The sequence below is a fragment of the Oncorhynchus nerka genome, linkage group LG7 (assembly GCF_034236695.1).
Source record: "Oncorhynchus nerka isolate Pitt River linkage group LG7, Oner_Uvic_2.0, whole genome shotgun sequence".
Lineage (NCBI taxonomy): Eukaryota > Metazoa > Chordata > Actinopteri > Salmoniformes > Salmonidae > Oncorhynchus > Oncorhynchus nerka.
The window spans coordinates 61,217,142-61,236,422 of NC_088402.1; the positions used below are offsets into that span (position 1 = coordinate 61,217,142).

At 42.8% G+C, this 19,281-nt stretch overlaps 1 protein-coding gene across 1 annotated transcript; it reads right to left on the reverse strand.

Moving 5' to 3' along the window:
• Positions 1–734: 734 nt before the first annotated feature.
• On the reverse strand, positions 735–15,706 carry LOC115132115 (PPARGC1 and ESRR induced regulator, muscle 1). Its single transcript, XM_029664377.1, has 4 exons — positions 15,607–15,706; positions 10,988–15,053; positions 9,464–9,580; positions 735–1,846 (listed from the first exon to the last, which is right to left on the reverse strand). Exons 2-4 carry the CDS (start codon positions 15,021–15,023, stop codon positions 1,761–1,763), a joined length of 4,239 nt encoding a protein of 1,412 aa, XP_029520237.1. The 5' UTR covers positions 15,024–15,053; positions 15,607–15,706; the 3' UTR covers positions 735–1,760.
• Between the last annotated feature and the right edge of the window lie 3,575 nt (positions 15,707–19,281).

The window sequence follows — 19,281 nt, forward strand, 5'->3', positions numbered from 1 at the left end:
CCTGACAGTTCATCTCTACTGGACAAACCATCTAAACATTAATAGTACTGAACTATTACGCAAGACTTTTGCTCTCAGTTAACCGAGATTACCGGACAGTAGAGTCCTACTGTACAATAGACAAGCTCCTTTGAACTAATAGAAGTTGATAAATCAGATAGTATAGGTAAGATTAACTTCAAATCGAATATCAAATGTACTGAGAGGAATGCATTACAGTCATTTGAAGAAATGTGTATTATTGAGTCAAAACAAACACATTTGACTAGTCAGTCAACTGTTTTTCATTTTGAAAAAAATATAGAACTTTGGTCAAATGAGCACATGCCAGTAGACTGGTGTTATTTCACCCCGGATCAGAATCTGTGATGCTCCTCTCGTTCTCTCTCATGGTACAACCTCGCTCTCTGCTGGTGTAACGCACCAATTTGTAAGTCGCTCTGGATAAGAGCGTCTGCTAAATGACTTAAATGTAAATGTAAATGTGTAAGACAGTCATCTCTACAATTATATTGGAACCCCATGTCTATGGAGTGCCTGTCTGATGCAAATGGCCCAGTAGGAGTTAAATGTGATGTTATGTGTGTTGTTAGGGATTGCACATTTTAAGAGCAAAAAACTACTTTATAGTGGTTTATAATCTGGCAGTATTGACAGTATTGTGGAGGTAGTTTATACACGGTACTATAGCGCCCTCTAGTGTATAAAATCTGACAGAACACAGGAAACCGCTGTCAACTTTGAAATGCCATATATTTGAAACGTAATACATCCACAGTTCACAGAACAAACCATACAATGACAGAAAGTCATCTAATAGAGGCCATCAAATAAAACAGACGTAATTATGTATAAACAAAAAACAATGCCACGTATTTGTAGTCCCCTAAATAAATCTGGTTACTGGCTCAGAGCTCTAACCGCTAGGCTACCTGTCACCCCATATAACACACCGTTGTTTTGTATTGGGGTATGCGATGATTTCACACAGTAAAATACTTTGACGTTGATTGAATAATCAAACATATCTATATTTTTTATATCCATTCTGTACCTTTACTTTACCTTTACTAATATTTGTCATTCAATTCCAAAACATACACACTATATTCATGTCCTCATCCTAACACATTGACAGTGTATATCTCTTAGAGCACTTTCCACTGGCATTTTATGTCTCTTCTCTACATTTTGGTACCTTCATTATGAAATCTCAATATATTTGTCTCTTTTTGTACGCTCATAAATATCATACATCTCTTACCCAAGGATGTTGACATCTAAACCCTTGTTATAGGTTATATTTATCCAAATGACATTAACGGACCTCAAACACACTCTTAAAAAATGGCATACAGGAATATTATCATACACACTATCTTGACCATTTCAGTGGATTGGACATGTTTTTTTATTGCTAACTTGCTAAGTTATAGTGCAAACATTTCAGGCACAGTAAAACATAGCTTTAGCCCTCTATTTAAAAAAAAATCGATATTTTTACAAGAGGAAACCACAGATTTCACTTGCAGTCAAAGGATGGTCCATGCTATACGGTATCCTTGGGTCGTCCCTACCCCATTGAAGTAGAAATGTCAAATGGTTAATGGGTGAGGGTACGACGTCCCAAGGAACCCTGATAGGACTGAACGTCAAAGCACCCAAGATGAATTCAGTTTCCATGGGAGTAAGGGGTAAATTTAGGAAGGACATAGCTGTGCATGGTGACTGTCCCTGTATCAGATGGAGGGTGTTTGATGTTATGGCTTCTCTCCAGATGCCTCTTCCCTGCCTCTTTTCCGCAGGTATCGGATGGCAGACAGCGCACTTATGTTGGCCAGGAGAACTGTGCAATGTTCCGTGGGAAGAAAATATCACATGAGCCAATCGCATGACTGCATCATTCTTGACTGAACAACTAATGACATTTTCTTCTTATTGAATTGAATGTTTGAGACATGTTGTATAATAATGTAATCATATAATATAATAATAATCATATAATATATATATAAACTCATAAGAACAAATAGATTGGGGGGGGAAAAAGGCATTAGATCTAGTCTAATACTAGACTAGAATAACAATATTCTTCAAAATATAACATTGGCTTTAAAGGTCAACTGCCCCTTAAAACCAACTTCTCTTGTTTAAAACGGCATGTGTTATCAAAATGAGTAAGAATAGTTCATTTAAACGTTTATTTAACTAGGCAAGTCAGTTACGAATAAATTCTTATTTGCAATGACGGCCTACCAGAAGACAAAAGGCCTCCTACTGGAGCAGGGATAAAAAAAATATTAAATAGGACAAAACACACATCATGACAAGAGAGACAACACAACACTACATAAAGAGAAACCTAAGACAACAACATAGCAGGGCAGCAACACATGAAACACAGCATGGTAGCAACACAGCATGACAACAACATGGTAGCAAAACAACATGGCAGCAGCACAACATGGTAGCAGCAAAAAACAGGGTACAAACATTATTGGGCACAGTCAACAGCAAAAAGGGCAAGAGGGTAGGGACAACAATATATCACGCAAAGCAGCCACAACTGTCAGTAAGAGTGTCCATGGTTGAGTCTTTGAATGAAGAGATCGAGATAAAATGTTCCAGTTTGAGTGTTTTTTGCAGCTCATTCCAGTCGCTAGCTGCAGCGAACTGAAAAGAGGAGCGACCCAGGGATGTGTGTGCTTTGGGGACCTTTAAGAGAATGTGACTGGCAGAGCGGGTGTTGTATGTGGAGGATGAGGGCTGCAGTAGGTATCTCAGGCTCTCCAGAGGGTAGTGCGGTCTGGTCTGCACAACGCATCACCGGGGGCAAACTACCTGCCCTACAGGACACCTACAGCACCCGATGTCACAGGAAGGCCAAAAAGACCACAACCACCCGAGAACCTACTTGTTCACACCGCTACCATCCAGAAGGCGAGGTCAGTACAGATGCATCAAAGCTGGGACTGAGAGACTGAAAAACAGCTTCTATCTCAAGGCCATCAGACTATTAAACAGCCATCACTAACATAGAGAGTCAGCTGCCAACATACAGACTCAAATATCTGGCCACTTAAATAAATGGACTTAATAAAGGTATCAATAGTCACTTTAAATAACGGCACTTTAATAATGTTTACATATCCTACATTACTCATCTCATATGTACAGTGCCTTGCGAAAGTATTCGGCCCCCTTGAACTTTGCGACCTTTTGCCACATTTCAGGCTTCAAACATAAAGATATAAAACTGTATTTTTTTGTGAAGAATCAACAACAAGTGGGACACAATCATGAAGTGGAACGACATTTATTGGATATTTCAAACTTTTTTAACAAATCAAAAACTGAAAGATTGGGCGTGCAAAATCCAGGGAGGGGCCAGCTAAGTATAAGACTGAATGTTCTGCATACAAATAAATTGAGAGAGCTTCCTAATTCTTGATCTATGTTGTTGATGTAAATTGAGAAGAGCGTGGGGCCTAGGATTGAGCCTTGGGGTACTCCCTTGGTGACAGACAGTGGCTGAGACAGCAGATGTTCTGACTTTATACACTGCACTCTTTAAGAGAGGTAGTTAGCAAACCAGGCCAAAGACCCCTCAGAGACACCAACACTCCTTAGCTGGCCCACAAGAATGGAATGGTCTACCGTATCAAAAGCTTTGGCAAAGTCAATAAAAATAGCAGCACAACATTGCTTAGGTGGCAGTGACACATCAATAACCTGAGCGGAAACCAGATTGCATACCAGAGAGAATACTGTAGACCTCAAGATAGCCAGTCAGTTGATTATTGATAAGTTTTTCCAAAACTTTTGATAAACAGGGCAAAAATAGAAATAGGTTAGGTTATAACAGCTTGATCTCCCCCTTTAAATAAAGTACACACCGTGGCTGCCTTCCAAGCAATGGGAACCTCCCCAGAGAGGAGAGACAGGTTAAAACCGTTGGAGATAGGCTTGGAGATGATAGGGGCAGCAACCTTAAAAAAGAAAGGATCTAAACCATCTGATCCAGATGTTTTTTTGGGGTCAAGTTTCAGGAGCTTCTTTAGCGCCACGGACTCAGTGACTGCCTGCAGTGAGAAACTTTATCGTGGGGCAGGGGAAACAGAGGGAGGAGCATCGGGGAGAGTCGTATTAGAAGGGATGGAAAATGAGGAATCCTGACTTAATGAAGTGGTGATTAAAGAGCTCAGCCATGTGCTCCTCGTCAGTAACAACCACATCATCAACATTAAGGGACATGGGCAGCTGTGAGGAGGAGGGTTTATTCTTTAGGTCTTTATCCATTTTTCATAACTTCTGGGGTTAGACCCACAGAGAGAGAACTGTTCCTTGAAGGAACTAACTTTGGCCTTCCGGATAGCCTGAGTGCACTTACTTCTCATTTGCTTGAACGAGAGCTAGGCAGCCTGAGTATGCGTGTGCCGAGCAATTTTCCTAATGGATTTCTTGAGCTGGAGTACCTCTGCCAGACCACGGTCAAACCAGGGGCTGAACTGGTTTTTAATTCTCATTTTCTTTATGGCTCGTATTTGTTAACAATACCACTGAAAATATATAAAAAAGAAGGTACAAGCATCTTCGACAGAGGGGGATCAAGCTGATTCTATACCAATTTACAGAGACCAGATCATGAAGAAAGGCTTGCTCATTAAAGTTTTTTAGGAAGTGTCTATGACATGTCAGGACAGGTCGTTTCACTGAGCAGCCGTTACGAACACAGGCTGTAAAACAGTGATCACCAAGGTCATTATACAGAAAACACCAGACTGATACCTGTCAGGATTATTTGTGAGAATAACATCAAGGAGAGTAGCCTTTCCTGGGTATTTGGAGTCTTTCCTTGTGGGATTTGTAATAATCTGAGAAAGATTTATGGAGACCCATTGCTTTAGGACTTGGTCAGGTGGTTTAAGTATGTCCAAGTTTAGGTCACCCAGCAGGACAAATTCAGACTTAGTGTAAAGGGCCAGGAGAGAGCTTATGGCATTTAGGGTACAGTGCTGATGGTGGCCTATAACATCCAGCAACAGTCAACAAAGAGTCATTTGAAAGTTTAAAACCAGCAAATCAAAATGTTTGGGGACAGACTTGGTGGAGACAAGCGAGCACTGAAGGTGTTCCTTGGTAAATATTGCCACTCCACCACCTTTGGAAGATCTGTCTTGCCGAAAAAGGTTATAACCAGAAAGGTTAACATCAGTGTTCAGAACACTCTTCCTTAATCAACCACGTCTCAGTAATGACAAACACATCTGGATTGGAGCCGTGAACCCACACTTTCAATTGATCCATTTTAGGTAATAAGCTTCTATTGTTAACGTGCAGAGAACTCAGGCTTTTACGAGAGCAGAAATCAGTGAAGCAGATATCAGCACACAAATCAGAATTGGGGCTAGCAACTGTAGATGGGCCAGGGTGTACATGCACATTTCCAGATATAAACAGAAGTAATATAATCAGGGCACGGCAAAGGACAGGGAGAGCTCTGCAGTGTTGATTTATATCATTTGAATGTGCATCAGATGGCAACCAGATGATATTGTACAGCAATTTCATCAGGTAACATGAATACAAAGCCGGCGAGAGGTGGTTCGAATAGGATGGGAGGCCAAGAGTCTGTGTAGCCAATAGAGTCAGAGTCCCGAGTGTAGGAACAAACAGACTGTCCCACGGTTGGGTAAACAAGCAAGTTCATAGTCAAAAAAGCACGCAGGAGTCATGAGGCAAATAACATAAAGCACAAGAGAAAAAATATAACAACTTGGGGCTAGCCATTGTAAGTTCAGAGAAACATTCATTCTCGTGTCACAATTGACTACAAAGGAGGGCCTCTAGAGTGGCGCAGTAGTCTAAGGCACTGCATCGCAGTGCTAGCTGTGCCACTAGAGATTCTGGGTCAGAGTCCAGGCTCTGTTGCAGCCGGCCGCGACCGGGAGGCCCATGGAGCGGTGCACAATTGGCCCAGCTTCGTCCGGGTTAGGGAGGGTTTTGCCGGCAGGGATATCCTTGTCTCATCGCGCACTAGCGACTCCTGTGGCGGGCCGGGTGTACGGCGTTTCCTCTGACACATTGGTGCGCCTGGCTTCCGGGTTGGATGGGCATTGTGTCAAGAAGCAGTGTGGCTTGGTTGGGTTGTGTTTCGGAGGACGCATGGCTGTCAACCTTTGCCTCTCCCCAGTCCGTACGGGAGTTGCAGCGAGGAGACAAGACTGTAACTACCAATTGGATACCACGAAATTGGGGAGAAAAAAAGGGGTAAAAAGTATAAATAGGATCATTTTGGACATAAAGTTATTCTCGTCCAAAACAGCGTTTTGTGAGTTCATCATGACTTACTTAAGGGTTTGGATTACGATCATGCCCAGCTGCCTAGTGCCCACTACCACAAGAGAAGCAGCCGTGATTTGTGCTCTTTCCGCTCCAATCATAGCAGCCGAAACTTCCAGAAGTGATACAGTCTCGCCCATTACGCAGCGCCTCGGACCTGCAATTCTACTCATTTTGCCATGGGCCAGAGGCAAATTGTGGCGGTTTTAAAGACAATTTCCTGCAACTATACACATTTTGCCATGGCTTATGCCATGTTAATGATATCTGAGTGAGAGTGACTAAAGAAATTCGCCTAGCAGGCCTATGCCTGGATCCGGCCCTGCCCAACTGCAACTTGTCAATATTCCAAAACCTATTCTTGAGCATCTCGTGTCCCCTCGTGTAACATGATTCGCTATGAAATACTGACCATGTTTACATGTGCACAGTTTTCCAGATAATAGGTCATATCCTGTTCAAGGTCTTATTCGGGATAAGCCGTTTACATGCGCCTTTGATATCCTGCTCATGAGTATCCCTGTATCCATGAATAAACAGTGTTCCTCATTTAAGTTCATATGGGTTAAATAGAATGGTAACTGAAATCTGGACACTGACTGTAGGCCTAAAACCTCTCACATGTAGCATAACATAATATTATCTCCTCCTGCAGAATTATGCATTTCTTGCAGTAAAATTCTAAAACAAATGTTAACTTTGTCTGAACGAACAGCAGTGGCATCTCTTGAGAAAATGTAAATCAATGTGTAATCTGCTATCTTTGACACTGCTATGCCATCAGACCACAGGAGGTTGGTGGCACATTAATTGGGGAGAAGGCTCGAGGTAATGACTGGAGTGGAATCAGTGGAATGGGATCAAATACGTCATAAACACATGTTTTCCAGGTGTTTGATGCCATTCCATTTGCGCCGTTCCAGCCATTATTATGAGCCGTTCTCCCCTCAGCAGCCTCCTGTGAAGCAGACAGTATTTCAACCACATAAAATATGCACCCAAGAGGAACTGAAGTCTTATCAGAAACATGTTTAGTTGTTTTCTCAGCTTTTCATTTCATTAAAACCGATCAAACTGATGATATTTGGACAGGACCAATCTTTACACTGTTTTGGAGTTATTGCGTTTTCTCCCCGGTCCCTGAAGGAAACAGACAACTTTACCGGTGTTAACTAGATTACTAATGCATTCATGTAAGACATTATTTTGTTGAGCAAACTGGATAGTTGTAACATTCTCAATATCTCCGATCAGGAACAAGCTAAAATCATGTGACTCACTGTGCACATGCTCAGTTTAGTCTTCAAACCCCGTGAAGAAGCAAGACCTTGTGATAAACTCTGCGCATTTTTTATTGACAAAAATCAGATTTGGTGGTAAGAAAGTCATTTTTTGGCCAAATTTGTTTTTGTGATGGCATCATCTGCTTTGTAGGTAGATTCACCAAACTTATTTCAGGTTTAAAACCAGTTTGTGTAGATATACAGTACCAGTCAAAAGTTTGGACACCTACTCATTCAAGGGTTTTTCTTCTTGAAATGTTCCGTATTGACTGACGTTCATGTCTTAAAGTAATGATAGATTGTTGTTTAATTTGGACTTGGTCTTTTACGAAATGCAGTTCAAGAAATAGAGTTTAGCAAATATTTACTAAAAAAACTAAAGTGAAAAAAAAGTAACAAGAAAATTACATAACAATAACGAGGCTATGTACCAGTACTGAGTCAATGTGAGGCGGTACAGGTGTGTTGAGGTTATTTGTAGTGACTATGTGACTATGCATAGATGCATAGATAAATAAACAGCGAGTACCAGCAGTGTAAAAACAAAGGTGGAAGGGGGGATCAATGTAAATTGTCTGGGTGGCCATTTGATTAATTGTTCAGCAATCGTATGGGGGGTAGAAGCTGTTAAGGAGCCTTTTGGTCCTAGACCTGGCGCTCCGGTACCGCTTGCCGTGCGGTGTCAAAGCAAAAATCAAGCCATGAGGTCGAAGGAAATGTCTGTAGAGCTCCGAGATGAGATTGTGTTGGGGCACAGATCTGGGGAAGGGTACCAAAACATTTCTGCAGTATTGAAGGTCCCCAAGAACACAGCGGCCTCTATAATTCTTGAATGGAAGAAGTTTGGAACCACCAAGACTCTTCCTAGAGCTTCCCGCCCGGCCAAACTGAGCAATCAGGGGAGAAGGGCCTTGGTCAGGGAGATGGCCAATTACCCAATAGTCACTATGAAAGAGCTCCAGAGTTCCTCTGTGGAGATGGGAGAACCTTCCAGAAGGACAACCATCTCTAAAGCACTCCACCAATCAGGACTTTATGGTAGAGAGGCCAGATGGAAGCAACTCCTTAGTAAAAGGCACATGACAGCCCACTTGGTGTTTGCCAAAAGGCACCTAAAACTTTCAGATCATGACAAACAAGATTCTCTGGTCTGATGAAACCAAGATTGAACTCTTTGGCCTGAATACCAAGTGTCACGTCTGGAGGAAACCTGCCACCATCCCTACTGTGAAGCATGCTGATGGCAGCATCATACTGCAGGGATGTTTTTCAGCGGCAGGGACTGGGAGACTTCAACAAAGTAAAGGGTCTGAATACTTATGTAAATGTGATATTTCAGTTTATTTTTAATACATTTTCCAAAATAAATAAAAAACAGTTTTTGCTTCGTCATGATGGGGTATTGTGTGTAGATTGAAAAAAACAATTTAATCAATTTAAGAATAAGGCTGTAACTTAACAAAAATGTGGAAAAAGTCAAGGGGTCTGAAAACCATGCTTGTTTCCAACAGTTTCTACCAATTGCAAAGACATCTGAAGTCATCGGTGGTCACAGAAAGACCGATTAGCATCTTGATTTTGTGTTTAGCTGAGATCTTCTATGTATAAAGCGACACGGCAGGGAATAAATAAATAAATAATCTAACGAAGCACATAGCTGCTCTATGAGTGGTCTGAGCAAATCATTAAATAACAAGCATTTTCAAGTGTAACTTTAGTAACAATGGTTTTGGGAAACATATCGGAGATTTAACCATGCTCAGACAAAGGTTCTAACGATGGACTTAGCCTTAAGGTGCTATTGGGAAAGCAGGCTAAGGTCTATAGAATGTACATACCAGCCTTCCAGGCATCTCCAGCTTGTGGGTTAGCGGACTTCAACACCCAGGAGGCGAATGCGATGCAGACTAAACACATGTCTGACTGTCTGAGAGGTACAAGGGAGGCATCTAATCCTAGAAAGGACACAGTATGTGGCTGTTTAAATAGTCAAACAAAATGTATCACATTCAAGATTGAACATTCTCTACTGTTCCGTACTGTGCTGGCTTGGATATTTTCTTTTCACACCGTCCTCTCCAGCACGTTTCCAGCAACTATCGTGGATGTGTAATGAGGCCAGCGCAGTACAAGTTGGCTTGGCTCAGTAGATTGAAAAATATATTTGACTTATACAAGTATAATAGAATAGATGGAAAATACCTATGCAATGGTAAAGATGACACACAGGTGAAACTGTTTGTGTGAGTACTTTGGAGTACTTTGTGTGCTCTTTGGCTACAAAACTAAAATATAAGATCAGTGGGGACGTGGCATTGCTCAGCTGTCTTGGGAGTACAATTGTCCCCATGGAGCACAGAGGAAATGGGCATACTGTGGTAATGCACGTTCACGCAGGGAATATGTCCAGGAGGAGATCATTGATCTCAAATCCCATACTTGCTGCAGACAGACTAGGCCTCATTACATTAGGCAGGAAATGTCCTGTTCTTTCACACTGTGCCCTGATCAGGTTCTAGCCATAGCGATACCTGGACTAATTCCAAACAATCTAAAGTGTGACATTGGGACAGCTCTGTGGCAAACAGGTATTTATGTGCACCTTAAAGGGATGTTCTACTAAAGAAAAATGTCCACTTTGGCTGTTGTTGACTCCAAGACAGTTTTTGGATATGTGTTTTGCTAACTTCTCTTTAAGGAAAATCTATGGGTGAATCATTGTTGATCACCATGTTAAACACATTGTGCTATGTGTGTATATTGTGCTATTGTGTATATGTGCGGTCAAGGTCACTGTTCCGTCTTAGAGCTGCTTACTGGATGGAATGGTGCTCCTTTGGCCACCACGGTGGGCCTATTTATACTTATCATTTGACGGCAAACATGTGAATAACGCTTGGCACTAGGCAACTTGAGATGATACGGACAGTGATTGAGGAAGAGTTATCACGTGCAACCATTCCTCTGGCACTTGGCTTAGCACTACTACGTGCGTCTAGTCAATGTTCCTTGACAGCTGGATTGAGGGAGCACGTTAAGATCACAACAGTTAGTAATCGATTATGACTAAGGTCTTTATCTAACATGTGATTGTCATCAACTATTAGATTGCACTACCTCTTGCCAGCTTGCAAAATTTGGCATGGTAAATGACTTGTTGATGAGACGTCAGGTAACCAGATTACAACCAGATAAAAAAAAAACATCCTTTTACAACCAGTATACAACTTGGCCATGATGTCAAGAAATGTATCAGTTTTCCCAGCTGGGTTAGATACATAAAAAAAAGTAAAATACTTGAAGACTCCAAGTGCTGAATGTGCATAGTAATGTGTATGTGATAATAGAGAAAATGGCCTTACTGGGATTAGCAACAGCCATCTGCAGATCCGGATATCTCCTCTTCTGTTCGGCCAGCTGTCTGAAGATCCTGCCTTCTAGGTTGTACAGCAGTTGATCAGGAAAAGGCTGGTCTTGGATGCCCAGCGTGTGGATGGGTCTAATGCTTCTGCAGAATGAACTCTTGATCTCATCCACAGGAACCAGCGACCAGGAGTCAGATCTCTGACTTTGGCTGGTGGAGCCAGTGAGGCGGACCTTCCGTAGGGAGAAATAGTTTTTCCAAAAGAAGTTCTCACTTAGACCCTCGTCTGTGAAAAAGTCCTCATATATGTCCGGAGCCACTATTACACCTTGGGTCTCATTTGGCTTATGGTTCAACCGCGTGATCACCCGGATCGGACTTCTGACTTGGTTACCTTCCTCATCCGAGTCCGCAGACGAGTCACTGGAGAAGAAATGATCGTAGGCCTCCGGGAACTGAAGATTCTTGTTGGCCGAATGTTCGCAGGAAAAGATGGGCAACTGCTCATCCTTGTTGTGGATTGATGCCTCCCTGACAGGGTAGAAGAAGCTTCCTGCATCAAACTCGGAGTAGAAATGCTCATAATCAGGGACTGAATCACTGTTGACATAGTAGGCGGCCATGTTGTTTGTTTCCGATGGACTGGCCTCCGATTTATTTCCTCCAAAGACGTACTGGATGATCTCAGAGAAAGAGATCTGATTGCTTTCTGTTGACACATCCTCTGAAAAAGATGCTGAAGGTAAAGAATTCATGCTACTGTGCTGCCTCACTAAATGTCCATCACTGCAGGACTCCATTTCTGGTTCTCTTTCCTCTGATATAACAGCTGGTAAGGCCTGACCTGTCAACACCTGGCAAAGTGGTTCAACTTCCAGAGCTAGTAGGTTCTGCACACTGACGTTTTTGCTAATTTTTCTTACGTACTGTGGGGCACTGCCTGAAAAGATTGGTCGGGGGATGTAACTTGCGGAACTTAGCATTGCCACATTTTCTGGGTATATACCAGCCCCAACGCTAACTGAGTCTGGCTCGCTTTCCCATAAGATACCAATAGAGTTGGATGATTCATTTCTCGTGATTGGATCAGTGCTTGGATTATCAGCATTTGTATTTTGTGAGAATTTTTGGTCAAAATCAGAAATGGTGGAAATGTCGCCACTGGAGCGGTGAGGTTTGGAGTCGTCCAAGTGAGTGAAGTAGCCTGAGTCTGCGGCATCAGAGCTGTCGGCTGCCTCAGCCTCTGGTGGCTGGGGGAGAACACTGGACTGGTGGGCATTGCTGACCATACGTAGTCGCAAAATGTCATTAATGGTCAGCTTCTCCATCTCATTCCAAAAAGTGGAGATGGCATACACAGGACGTGTTTCGTCGGGTGCTTTTTCAATCCCCTCGCACTCTGCTGTTTTGGCTGTGCTAACAGTGTCCTCTGTTTTGACCTCTATCTCAACTTTGAGTTCTGGAGTATCTTGAGACGTATCCTGACTGTCATGTTCAGACATTTCCCTTGTTGCTTTGCCTACATAAAGTTCTGCTTCTTGACCATTGAATCTGGTTTGAATATCAGGTGTATCAGAGCTTTCAAATAACGTCATTGGCAAGTCTATGTCAGTGTTACGTTTATCTGGCAGTGCTGTCATATATGTTTTGTTAGACTGAAACCCAACAATTTGGTTACTTTCCATTTGTAATTCAGGGGAATTCGAAAGTGAAATATTTGATTGAGTTAATGGGACATTCTCTGGAGTACACGAATCAGGGTCTTTTTCAGTGACATTATAACTTATATAAGTATTATTTATTTCATCTGCCTGATTAGAGTTCATAGCACTCTTTGGAATAACAGAGTAACAAGAGACAGTAAAAAGAGGTATTGCTAATACAGGATTAACTGTCTGGTTTCCATATGTTGTTTGACTGATTACGTCATCTGATTTTGAACAGCAGGGCTCATTGAAACTATTGATTTGGCCAAGCAATGGTGTCTTGGTAGGTTTTAGTGTTGTGTTCGTGCTGACCACTTCTGATGGCATACTCTTATCAAGAGTTGGGATGAGTACATGTTTATATTCTTGGTGCATCTTGAGGACTATGTTTTCATGAGCAGGCAGTTGCAATGTGTTTGAAACAACACCACTGCTGCCTTTAGAGAGGAGTAAGTTGTTCTTTCTGTGTGCGGTGTTATGTTCTGTTGATTCTGGTGTATTGAGAATCTCAGATGAGGCGTCCCTGTTTTGAGTCTTTCCATTCACTTCGTGCAGTTGCAGAGGCCCAGACTCCCTTTGACATTTTGTGATGTTATCTGGGCCAAACTTTGCTTCCTCTGTGACTGGAGATGACTCACTAGAAGCACAGGTGGACATCGAGACTGGCAATCCAGGACATTCTTTAGATTCTGTTGATGGCTGTAATTGTAATGCGCTGCTTGGCTGTAACTTTGCTGCCACATTACCGTCATTATTAGGTGTTGACAAACCGCTGTCAACAGCTCGACCTGGTGGGGATGTTGATCTATCAGTGCATTCACTGTTTACAGGTAAGCTAGATTTGGCTTGTTTGCAGTTCGCCTCCATACCAAGAGGCTCAGCTTTTACTGGCCTCAACTCATTCTTCTCAGTTAGTGTTTGACTTTGACGGTCTCTTAGAAGGGGAGTTGGTAAATTGAGGCTCACTTCGTCATGCTCCACTGCAGTTGGGCCAGGTGTCACATTGTTTCTGGCTCTCCCTTGGAGTATTTCTGAGTGTGTAGGTGGACAATGAAAACTCTGAGTTTGGTGAGCTGAGGATTTGATATGCTCACAGCCGGCCTCATTCATGCAAACATCTCTTGATAGTCTTACATGAGCATCCATTTCTATTCCCCATGCACATCTCTCCGCCTCAGAGTCACTATGATTGGCAAAGAACTGCCTCTTGTACCCTTGGCCAGCGTCCACAATACTGACCGTTTTTTTTCTCCTTCTCTTCTTTTTAATGGTGAATGTTGGAGACTGATCTGGGCTCCTTACGCTCTGCTGTTCTGAGTCTTTCTTTGGTGATGTGACAGCAAGGTATTTGCCTTCTGTTGATTTATTGTGTGGCATCACTTCAAGGTTTGTAGATGAATCCCTATCAGGGTTAAGGCATGAATCAGAGGTTTTCTTAAGAAGTGGTTTATCTAACATGATATCCCCATTACTCTCATCACCCACACTTTTGCATACAGCTAATTCTGAGTTCAGCACTTTCCCAGAGGCAGGTGTCTTTAATGAGTCGGCTGTCATTTCCAATATTGCTTTGAGTAAGTCACAGGATTGACCCTCCCTTTTCAGCCTCCTTGCTTCATTTGCTGGCACCAACATCCAATCCTTCTCTCTGATGGCCAACTCTACATTGGGATTGGTGGATTTGTCTGTCTTGCCCTCAGAGGCATCATTGACTGGGAGCTCAGGAGCCACCTTGGAGTCAGGCCTATCTGTTGTGTTGGCATTGTCTGGCTCTGTGGTTTCCATGCCAGTTGCTGCCTCACTGCTGGCAGACAGGGAGTTGAACTCTGGGTTGTTTATTGGCAAAGCGTCGTCATTGGCTCGTGGCCCATCACCACACACCTCCCCCTGCCCCACCTTGCTGCTTTTCCCCACTGTTGCTTGGCTGTGCTCAATAAACTTTTCAGCCTCTGGGAGACTTTTAAGCCTCTCAAAGAACCTATTGATAGACTCCAGGTGCACATCCTCATCCTCGCTGCACGACAAGACATTCTCCAAGCTACTGACAGTGTACTTGTTGAGGTAATGCTCCACGGGAGAACCCTCGGAATCCCGGGGGCCGTCTATGGGGCAGACAGCCTCCCAAGCATCTGACTTGAGGTCAACTCGCAGACCCTTGTCTAAGAAAGTGGACCCTCCCGCATCCTCAACGTCACTCAAGCTGTAGTCACTAATGCTAGAGTCCAATCCAGCCAGCGCGGGGGGGTGGAGGTCACACTCCTCGCACTCCTGGAAGAAGGAGTCCCAGTCACCCTCGGAGACGTGCACACTGTGTTCATAGTCATCCATTGTGAGGAAGCAAAACAGTTTCACCACTACCTGTGAAATAAATCAACACTGTGCTTTAAATGTCACTGCAAACATGGTGCGACACCTGAGAAGATAAAGATACTCGTGTCTCAAACTAGTTCAACAAAAAAGTGGGATTCTTAAACAGTTCTACTGCAACGAATGACAGATAACGTCAACTCTTGAAAATCTTTGTTTGCTATCAGTTTAGGCTACATGATGTCTCAACCAAGAATTGGCTACGTTTGCCAAGTGCATTGCGAAGACTTGTTTGAGGAGAGCAACTAAGACTTGCCTTGCAAAAAGCATTCATAGATAATGTCTGCTAATGCATGATGATATGCTTTGTGTGGGCTATGAGCCACCATTTCATGTGCAATTTCTTCTGTCTAGGTGGGGAGATTTAATCATTAACTAAAATAAAAAGATAGTTGTCATGAAATTCATGTATGTCACAGATTCACTAACTCCAACAGTACTTGAAATGACCTTAACATTGAAATTACCCTAACTATTAAAGGACTCCCCCCACACATCTGTATCAGAAAGTGTATTGTCCATGTGTGCAGCCATAAGGTCCTACCTGTTAAGCCTCCTGCTGTTGTGCCACTCCTATATAGAGTGTTATGCTCCGGTGTCCCAGCAGTGGCATGCTGTTTCTCTACGTGTCCTCTGGTCGGCCGTCCATATGTTGTGAGAGTGCAATGTGTCAGGCCCTATGATCCGTTATAAATAGAGAGGTGCTTCGGTGCCTCTCATCACGTAATACACGCAATGCTCCAGTCTGGCGCTCGCCATCATTCCCAACAGAGGTATAACGTTTCAGCACCGTAAATAGACGCCACACTCACAAAGTGATCACAAGATCTTGAATGTCCATGTGATGTTAATGTAGTTTACCCACTTTGTCACACCTTCTTCATGCCAGTTGGACAGCAAGTGGTCTTTCGTATAAGTTTATATTTTTGGGGGTTCCTTGCTTCCTTGTAGTAGTGAATTAGACAGATTCATTCCAACATTGGTTGTATGGAACAGCCAGGGCATAACACAACTGTAACTGGTGTTTCTGCAGTAAAGTCTTGCGAGGCAGCTAATGCTCCTGACAATGGCCACACTCCCACGGAAGAGGGTCATTTGTGGCAGTCAGTCAGCTGATACATCGCTGGTATGATGTCACTGGGTGACAGAGGATCTGAATCTTCCCCTTAGACACACTGGACACTGTGGACAGTCAGAGTGAATGCCAGAAAAGGTTGGAGTGCTGGAGCGGCCATGGAAAAAAATGGATGCCAGTTTATGTGAGAGTCGTCTGACACAGGCCATCTTGCAGCCAGAATCTAGCTATCTGATCCCTCCATGCAGGGCCAGCTCTAGCCTTTTGGGGGCCCTAAGCGAGATTTGGTTAGGGAGCCTCCCCACCAAGAGGAGAAAAAAATGGTGTCCCCTCTTGACAGTGGAGAGAACAAAAATATTTAAAAGTACATTTCCTGCATTTCTACACATTTTGCCGTGGAGCATAGAGAAAATGTTGCAGTTTTATTGCAAGTTTTCTGCAGTTCTATATATTTTGCCATTAGGAGGCGACCGTTGGGTCCTAAGCAACTGCTTATGTAGCTTATGCCTGGAGCCGGCTCTGCCTCCATGTGGGAGACAGAATAATTCAACAATTATTTCATCTGGATACAAAAAGTGAGTGTGTGCAAAGTGCAATAAAGTGCTAAATAAAAACTTTGCCATGTAACTTTTTGTATTATTTCAAGCATGGCAGTAGATTAGGATGTATTTGATTTTTTTGGGCTCCTTTTTATGGTTTGAGTGAGAGCAACAGCTGAACTCTACAATAAATCAGACAAGTCAAAGAAGTGATCCTGAGGGTGATATCGACTATCCATATCTTCACAACAATCTATGGTTCTTATTCTGTTATTTTACGTGACTTAACTTCTGCATATACATTGTTTAAACTGTGAGGACTGCCGTTCAGATGCCCCAGGATTAAACTGAGGTGGGTTTAAGTCTTTGTTTACAGCTATCAGAGGGATTTAATGAGAACAATGGGATTATGGGGCCATCCCTGCTCTAAAAAGGTTGACTTTATGACCTCATTATCAACACTTAACCTGGGCATAACAGACTGCTGATGTGTCTCGATTGCAATGGAATGGGATGACCAGGACATTGACTTTAGAAAAGGTTTAGATACAGAAATACAAGGCGCTTTCAAATTGTTCACCATATTGTCAGAAGAGTAGCCTACATTTGGAAAAGCTTTCATCCACAGGGTTGGCTCACACAATTACCAGTTGGATTCCAGTCTTGGAGGAGAGACTGTTGTTAAGCATTCCCGAATTTGCGTCTAAAAACATTCAGGATTTGCATCTACACTCCACATTCACAAACTCTATGACTATCCACGGCCACCACGGGCCATTATGCGCCCTGATTTTCACCACTAAGGCTAATTATGGGAAAACAGCCCACCTAATTAACAAACTGCAGGCTGGGCCGTGTGCCCAAAAAAAGCCCTATCAATGCATCTGGTTTCATAAAGAGACAAACCAGGGCCTGTGTGTGACTACTGCACCTGGGGCAAGAGCAGTGGGCTGTTTTGACGTGGGTGGGATTCTGTTGCCATTGACAGGATTAGGCCCTCATGAAGTCAGTTTTGGGGATTAAGATCAGAATCTGTTTGGACTACTTAACAGTAGCTAAAGCCCGGTTGGTTTGTGCTAATTGTTTCACCGTGTCACCTCCGGCAATTCAGCATAGATTAAACAAAGCCTTGTAAACGGAGCCATTCAGAGGGCAGACATAGCGACATGATGTTGTTTATACAGAGAGGGTTTGTATGGATATGCCGCACTGGCTTGCATGCCTTGGTTGGTGGCACCTCAAGTACCTCACAGGTGGCACAGTCAGTAACATTTTCTATTATGACCAAGAGGGGGGAGCACTGTATTCTGTCTGGAGCATACTATGACAGAACAGTTGACAAAAGAGGCTGTTTTAGAGGCTTGGTGGTTGTTTTGACAATTTGACGTTACAAATGCCTCACAGGGTGTTTGAGGGCTATGTTGTTAGGGGATTAAGTTTGTTCAAGTTGAGCTTGACAACACAGTGAGCAAGACAGCACAGTCCCATTTAAACCACTAGAGCAGTGGTTTTAGCTGCATGGCACAAGTAATAAGGTTAATGTAAAAATGTGTGGTTGGTAATTTCAATGAATATACCCATTCAATTCTTGAGGGAAATAATGGAAAAACTGCTTTTTGAATGCAGCTCCTCCTGGTTTTCGTTGTCATTTGAAACTTTGTTAACAAGACACGTAGGCATAGGCTATGGCTTCAAAAAATATGTATATTTTTTAATATATAGGTAGCCTATCTAGCCTAGCCTAGCATACAGTCTTTTTGGATTTGTCATATTATCCTCTTGACACCCGAAGAAAAATAGTCTACACATAAACCCATCGACTGTTTTCAATTCTTCTCCTCTCATCTTGGTTGTAGCTTGATGTAGGCCTAAGATTAGCCCACAGTTTATCCTACCTCAGCGTGAGAGAGCGCCTTGCCAAAGGCACAGTTGGGACTGTGGGACAGTGATTACCGCATGCAGAAGATCATAGGATATGAAGGTAGGTGCCAATAGTGCGACCCCGCGTGTTGGATCAACCTGCAAACAATGGTCGTGTTCCCCTGCTCAGACATTGCATGCATCAACCGAAGGTTGAATGCCACGCCATCATCTGTACCTCCAGGCACCAAATTGCTATAACATATGATGTGGTTAGCTAATACGTAAAATACCTATCCAGGCGTTGTAAGATCTGGCATGTGTCAGCACCGTCTGAGCAGAGTAATAGGTATCAGTGCACTCGGCATTTTGGAATGATCATGTCCTAATAACAGACCCCCTTTGACAAAAAGAATGGTTACTCAACTTAAGTTTCAAGGAGATCTGTTTGATTTACGATAGCCGAAATACCACTTATTTAAGGTACAGTTTAAGGACCCCTGAAATTAATAATTGTCTATACAAATAGTTGAATTAGTTTGGCACATAGACTTATCGTTTCACAGATCTTCAATATCAAATGGGCTGCGATTGCGAATAGGCTACACAAATTGGTTTTGCTGAATTGGCCATATAAAAGTTGGAACCTTATTCGATATTCAATTAACAACATGGATCCAATTTTGCCCCAGAGAATAACCGACAGGCTAGGCTACATCAATCTCAACCTATTAATTTTAGGCTA